This window comes from Pristiophorus japonicus, chromosome 7 (genome assembly GCF_044704955.1).
Source record: "Pristiophorus japonicus isolate sPriJap1 chromosome 7, sPriJap1.hap1, whole genome shotgun sequence".
NCBI classification, from domain to species: Eukaryota; Metazoa; Chordata; class Chondrichthyes; family Pristiophoridae; genus Pristiophorus; species Pristiophorus japonicus.
The window spans coordinates 147,330,915-147,338,538 of record NC_091983.1 but is presented as its reverse complement, the minus strand read 5'-3'; the positions used below and the strand labels follow the sequence as shown (position 1 = coordinate 147,338,538).

Sequence of the window (7,624 nt, the reverse complement as noted above, 5' to 3'; positions counted from 1 at the left end):
ATGTTTTTTTCTGTGCTTCTATCTTATGCTTTTTCAATGCTATACTAATGTACCTTTATGTCATTTTGCTTTTTGATTGCCTTTAATATACAAAGATCTTTATATACCACCAATGTTCACCCCTTTCTAATATCTTCAAAATCTGTTTACCAGCAAGTACTTAACCACCCCTCAGTCAGCATTCCTGACTCTTGACTTCCTCCTGTTCCCCTCCCCTCCTTTGTTTTGTTCCATCATATTGAAATTTGATTATCTTTTCGTTTCCAGTTCTGACCAAAATCTGCAGCTAAAACATTACAGTTCTTCTTTTCAGATGTTGTTAGACCTGCTGCGACTTTCTATTGTTATTTAAGTAATGTATAGGTTCCGTTCAATAACCCATTACATTCTTGTCACGACGTGTCACTTATAACTTTGCCCATCTGGTAAACTTTAGGATAAATTTTGAAAGGCCCCATCAGTGCTATAAAGCCTCCATATATATTAAACATCCAATAAATGAAGCACTGTTGCTTAACTCATTTTTATTTAAGTTAACAGAAATCCAAGGTTTAACTAAAGATACAACTTCGATGTAAATTAATTGAAAACAATTGTCTCTCCATACTTTGAAGTTACTTTTCTTGGTTAAAGTAGTAGAATGGGCCAAGCTGTGTACATCGAACTGGTGACATCAGTCCTGATATTCTAGCACGTACAATTATAGAAAACGTTCCTCTTCCTCTCAATGTTACCCTCCTGCCTCAAGCACAGACTCTCAAGGAAATCTTGGAAAGCAACAGTGATGCAAACTGGAGTCTCCCAGTCAAGAGTCTATCACTGGGCAACTGGGCAAACATATTTTCCACATTTACACAAAATGCATGTTCACAGTGCTAACTGTAGAGTAGCAATTGTGTATGGTATATGAACCCAACTCGAAACAGTTATAAGGACAAACTCTCAATGTAGAAAAAAACTACTGAAAACAAAAGAAAACCCCAGCCTCAGTAACAAATCCATTGTAAATAAAGGAAAAGCACCTCACAATAAATGGATTAACTAATGTATATAGGCAGTAATACAATGTTTGAGATCAGCTTTTAACATTTCTTTTAAGCATGGACTTCTTGGAATTTGAATGAACCACATTAAGCTACAATAAAAAAATATCCTTTTGGAGTCAAAATCTCAATGACACTTTCTCGCACTTCGCATCATTTACCAAATATAATCTAGTATCACCAAAGCCCTTTGGAAAGTTAATACTGTGCTGGCATGGAGTACGATGTACTACACATACTATAATCGGTGGTTTATTCCAAGTAGATACACAACTTGACGTAAGGAAATATTTCTAAAGTCCCAATGTGATTTGAATTTGGTAACTCACGGTACTATTCCTTTAAATTGCAAGTTCCATATAAAAGAGGCAATTTCTTAATATAAAACTGCAGGATTCCATTTACTTCCAAAATTTACAGATTAGGTTTGCAGCGTGTCCAGTCTGATGTGTGTTAACACAATATGAAGTGGTGAAAACCGGTTTGTACCTGAATCTCTATGCACAAAGTTTCCGACAAGTCAATGGGCTGGCACCGAAGAAAAACTAGACCCTTTTCCTCAGAGGAAGGGTGGGCATGGCAATTTAGGGAACTATCACAGCCTTCCTAGAGTCTAATTACAGACTGGCACAAAAGTAGACAATGACAGGGGGAAATTGTGTAATAATATAGCATACTATGCTATCATTTCTTCATTACTCTAGACTTCAACAAGTTAAGCAACTATGCATTTTAAACTAATACAATGTTTGTAAACTTATGAATTTCACCCATTATTTTTATTTAATGAAAATTAACTTTTTTGTTACTGTAGTAGTAGACATTACTTAGCTTTCCCATAACAAAACTGAATTCAAAATTTCAGCAGCCATCCTTTGGCTGGTGTTCAGGGAGGAAATGCCTGCACAGTACTACATTGATATTGCAGTGCCCAGTTTACAGGCTGCAATGGATCTTTTCTCATCACTGTGGGACCGTGAACAGTTGCTTTTTTTTGTGACCAAGGCATCACATCTATCCTACCCTCATGCATTGTCTGATGGGCATCGTGAATTTCTTTCTCTCGCTCTCCAAAGTTTAGGGTACGAAGACTAATTATAAATTATTAAACAATTTTATGTTTTAAAAGTAGGCTATTTAAGACTATCTGTTGTATAAGTTAGCACAAAGCTTTTTAAAACTTCACTACTTTTTCCTACTTGCATCAGTCCCCAACCCTTTATTCCAACTTAATTTGCATCTGCTCCATTTGGACTGATAGGATAGTTAAGCTCACTGACATCTGATGGAGCTGATAGTATAATGGTGTGCTGAAAAAATGCAATGCCCAAGAGATGTACCCTGAATGCAGGTAGATAATACAAATGAGCTGGTCTTGCATTGTGGTGAGATTAGCCCATTTCTGTGCAGGCGCATGCATCAACGCTGCAGCATACTTTGGCTGTATTATCGGCCCATATCAGGGCGACTCACTCTTTGGTCCATCATTAGGAATATTTTAGCACTGTGCGGAGGGATTCTAACATTGTCAATTCTTGCTCTTTCCAGCTCAAAAAAAACTACACCCTTGGGAAAAACAGTACAAGTGGCAGTCCAAACAGGTTAGTACTTGGGACATCTGGTTGAAATTCTACACATGTCCCCAATGTAGACAAAGAAAAAGCACATTGCTCTCCAGCAATCAGATGTCCTTTGTTACAATTTGAAATGCAAGAGACTTGTAGATCCAATAATTCTATTAAAACTAATCGTTGTTACCCTCGTGTTATGTATTTAATCAATAAAATCTGTTCCAGCACAGCAGTTTAGCCTGTGTTTCAGATACAGGTGGAATTTAAAACATAAAAACTATTTAATGCAGAAGTTGCTCGGTAAGCGTGAGCCATTCCGTCCGATCCCATTTCACTCTTCTGTCGTGGAGGTTTTTCTGGGTTTCAGCACAAGGTCTTTGACGAATGGTGTTAATTCATGCAGCTCCTTTCGAACTGCCTCTACATCATATTCACCCTCTTTCTCAAGGTTGTTGCACTCGCCAGAGTCATCATCTCCTTGGCTGGATTTTTTGTGCTGACCTATGAGTTGCTTCACTACCAGGCCTTGGTACTTCACGAGGAGCTTGTACTGATCCTGAGGAAAAAACAAGACCCAACTTATTTTTTAACAATTTTTTTTTGTGACAGCTACAATTATTTTCCCAACTGAACCGAGGAGTCTGAAGATGCTGCCATGGATTTTAATACAAGAACACTTCCTTATGGTAAAAATCACACATTATTGTAGGAAATAGGTAACAACGAGAAGGCAGTACAAGGCGTTAAACAGTCACGAGAGCAGAAAAATCTACATTTACAAATCTTTGTGGATAGATTAATTAAAATACTTATTTTGTCATCCCTGGGTAGCAATGGGAGATGATCAAAGATTGCTGCAGACTTTGAACCAACAATGCAAGCAGTCAGGATGGAACACGGTGCCATCAAGGCTCTAATTTTCATCTGTTATGCCCCATCAATGGGCATATAATGAATCTGAAAAATTGGCAAAGATCCATGATGCTAAGTCTCCACCCATTCTGTGCCTGACATGAATTTACAGTGGCCATTTAATTGGTGCTGGAAGCTCCCAGCAAGGAGAGGCAAGAGGATCATTGCAATATGGTAGGAAGACAGGATGACACAACGTGCACATCCCCATGACTCTTGGCCATTTATGTTACTTCAACATTGATTCTTCATAACTTAAGAAAGCATGGAATGAGAAAAGCCATTCGGCTCAGCAAGTGAATCATAGAATGATTGTAGCACGCAAGAAGGCCATTCGGCCAGTCGAGCCCATGTCGACTCTCAGCTAATTTCACTCCCCTGCCCTTTCTCCGGAGCCCTGCAATTTTATTCCCTTCAGATACTTATCCAACTCCCTTTTGAAAGATTAGATTGAGTCTGCCTCCACCACCCTTTTAGGCAGTGCATTCCAGATCCCAACTACTCGCTGCGTAAAGAAGTTTTTTCTTGCATCGCCTTTGGTTCTTTTGCCAATCACCTTATAAAGTGTGCTCGTTGGACAGAGACTTGTACGATTCACCCCATTCATTTAATTTTTACAAGGCAAATTCTGCACAAGTACTGAATACAGATTATCAAGCATTATTCAAAATATTCATCCATCCTCACATTGCCACTATTCATTACTGAACTTAAACTAGCATTTAAAAAGTGCTTGGATATGCACTTGAAGTGCCATAACCTACAAGGCTACGGACCAAGAGATGGAAAGTGGGATTAGGCTGGATAGCTTTGTCAGCCGGCACGAACACGATGGGCCAAATGGCCTCCTTCTGTGCTGTAAATTTCTATGATTCTAACTGCTAAGCTCCAGAGATTCCCGCACCAGCAGAGGACAATTATGTTTCTCGATTACAGACTACACATAGATCGATAGCCTTCAATCCTGTTCTCAAAAACCTGTTACAAACTGGGCAGAAAACATAACTGCAGCCACTTGTTGTTTTTAGGTACCATTAGGAAAATTAGCACTGGTTTGATAAATGACACCTCATTTATATCTTTATTTAAGAACAAGCCACACAACATTTGCTTTTTTATATATATACCAAAAAGTGAGTAGCTTCTTTTAACACTGAACAGATATGTTTAAAATGACAAGTTACCTCAGGAATCTTGGTGTTGAGGAACGTGATAATCTGTGGTACACATCTGCCCGGTGCGTGAAGCATGTTGTGTGTCGACAGCTGGAACAGCAGAACTGACGTCAGATGCAGAACGAGAGCCGAGTCCTCAGTGGCCTTAACTTGTTCAAGTAATGCCTGTCTGTGCTGGAAAATGACCTGTCTGGGACAAGAGGGCATTTTGGATAAATGACAGTCAGTGTTGCACAAAGATATTTTAGGACATAATTCAGATCTGTATTGATTCTGTACTGCTGTGCAATACCTGATTTATGTTCAACATTGTCCAACAGTAATTATGCAGAAATACAATCTTTGGTAAAACAGTGTGTGTTGTGCACATGAGAAATTACCAAATGAACATTAAGAATTAATAGTTAGAACAGTTGAGAAATTGTAAAACAATTAAATTGCCCTTCTAAAGTAAGCTGTCTCAGTGCAATTCAAATGACTTGTTAAAGGCATTTGTTTTAAAAAGGTGATGTTACTCATTATATTATGGATGTGTTAGTTTGCAACACCTACAGCTGTGATTGGGTCCTGTTGATCACAAGACCTGATTGGTCCCCTTGGAAGATAAGACACACCCAGCAGTTTCTCTGGAATGTGTAATTAGAACTGCCCTGCAAAGTGTCATTCGAGACATTCTGACTCCAGACTGAAGAGCTCACTCTCACGGGTTAAGACCTTCTCCCACCCCCCCAGCCCAAGTTTCTGACATTCTCCCCCCCACCCGAGTTCCTGACCTTCTCCCCCTGCCCAAGTTCCACCACCACCCCCCCCGCATCTTACAGCTTCATGACTTTCTTCCCCCTCCACCCCCAACAAGTTCATGACCATAGATGGAGCATTGTGTAGGGGTCACGGATTGTTAACAGGTTTATTGGGTATGAAGTGAACAGTGAGTGTCGTGACTTCTGGATTTCATCCAGTCCAATGATGTCACTTGCTATACGCGCAGCGAGCTTCCCGAGAAACCAACCAGGTGTAGGGGGAGAACGTGGTGCTGGTGTTAAGAGGGTGGGGTTGGAAGACCGTGATCCACTTTACCATTTGGATCACGTTATCGCACTCAACACCACCCCCCCCCCCACCTTTTATACCTGGATCCTGTTCTTCCCCCATCCCCACTGTGCTCTTTATCCCCTCCCCTCACTGAGTTCCCTCTCTGCCCCCATCTCTCTCTCTTTCACTTTCTTGCTCGCTCTGCCCCAGTCAGTCAGTCTCTCTCTCTCTGCCCCTGTCACTTTCTCTCTTACCTCTCTCAGAAAGCAGTGAAAATGTTTGTATAGATAATCACTGCAATATTCCAGGCAAAAGTAATTTATTTTCGATAGATAACCCAAATGCCTCAGTAGGAGGCTCAGACTCGAGCTCCAAGCTCGGCAACGTGGCTCGAAACCACTTACGGCTTCCTCACATATCGTACTGCGCATACGCGACCAGAGCGAGTGCAAAAAGGGGCAATGTCTTTAGAGTCTTTAAAACAAAACAATAATCAGTTACCCAAGTGAAACTGCCCAGCATGCTCAGAACCAATGTTACCACTAAGCTGCGAGCTTGCGCAGCGGTCTGGAGGTCCCATGCAGGCCCCTCACTTGTCTTTTACAGGGAAGAAATCGCGCATGTGAAGATTTGAATGGGCTGCGCACCCAAAAAAAATTAGAAGGAACATTATTCACAACCACAATAACATTAACTCCTATAAGCTGGAGAGTACACCTCCTGATGTACATTTTCTAGGTCTTACTGAGTTTTACCTTTCTTTCTTTTTATCTCCCTTTTTGAGCATAATTCCACACACTTCTGCCACACCATCCAATATGGAAAGAAACTCTTCTATGCTCTTGAGGGAAAACAAAGAAAAGCAGTGAGTCAACCCAAAGCCTTTAATAACTCAATCAGAAAATGTCCTCTAAAAAAGAGTAAAGAATTTAAATTACTCTCCAGATAGGTACCCATTGCTTCAGGATTTTGATTTATTTTAAATTTGTTCATGGAATGTGGGCATTGCTGGCCAGGCCAGAATTTATTATCCATCCTTAATTGCCCTGAAAAGGTGGTGGTGAGACAACTGAGTGGTAGTTAAGGAAAGTTAAGAGTCAACTATATTGCTGTAGGCCAGGAGTCACATATAGGCCAGACCAGGAAAGGACATTAGTGAACCAGATGGGTTTTTAATAACAATCCAGTAGTTTCATGGGGGCCAAGTTTCGGCCTGAGTTGCTCCTGCTTTTTTGGAGCAACTGGTTTAGAATGGAGTATCTTAGAAATTGCAATTCTCGGCATTTAGTTTGCTCCAGTTCTAGTCAGTTCAGTTTGGAACAGATTTTTTTTTCAAAAGGGGTGTGTCCAGCCATTTACGCCCGTTTTGAAAGCTTAGGCAGTGAAAACATACTCCAAACTAACTTAGAATGGCGTAAGTGTAGATTTTTGTACGCTCAGAAAAACCTTGTCTACACTTAGAAAATCGGGGGTGGGGGGAGTTTAAAGGGAAGTTTACAAACATTAAACACTTCAGTTTTATAAATAAAGAGACATCATCAATAATAAATGATAAATACATCAATAAATCAACCAATAAATCAATCCAAAAAAAATTAATAAAAAATTAAAATAATAAAAAAATCAATAAATAAAACATTTTCTACTTACCGACTGCAGCACCGGGAGCCCTCCAACAGCATGCTGGGACGCCCCCCCGCCCCCAGTGCGTCTCTGTCAGTCTGTCTGTGTGTCTCTCACTCTCTGTCTGATAGTGTCTGTGTTTCTGACAGCGGGGAGAGGGGAAAGGGGGGAGGGGGGGAGAGGGGAAAGGGGGGAGGGGGGGGAGAGGGGAAAGGGGGGAGGGGGGGAGAGGGGGAAAGGGGGGAGGGGGGAGAGGGGGAAAGGGGGG

General features: G+C 40.8%; 1 protein-coding gene across 2 annotated transcripts in view; it reads right to left on the bottom strand.

The window, feature by feature from the left end:
• Positions 1–507: 507 nt before the first annotated feature.
• The window catches only part of ufl1 (UFM1-specific ligase 1), an 85,928-nt gene continuing 78,811 nt past the window's right edge, over positions 508–7,624 (bottom strand). For both annotated transcript variants that reach the window (XM_070885394.1, XM_070885395.1), the window contains exons 17-19: positions 6,489–6,574; positions 4,711–4,891; positions 508–3,170 (exon numbers count right to left, since the gene is read on the bottom strand). In XM_070885394.1, the coding sequence (XP_070741495.1) occupies positions 2,946–3,170; positions 4,711–4,891; positions 6,489–6,574 (492 nt within the window). In that variant the 3' untranslated portion in view covers positions 508–2,945. The remainder of the gene's footprint in view (positions 3,171–4,710; positions 4,892–6,488; positions 6,575–7,624) is intronic.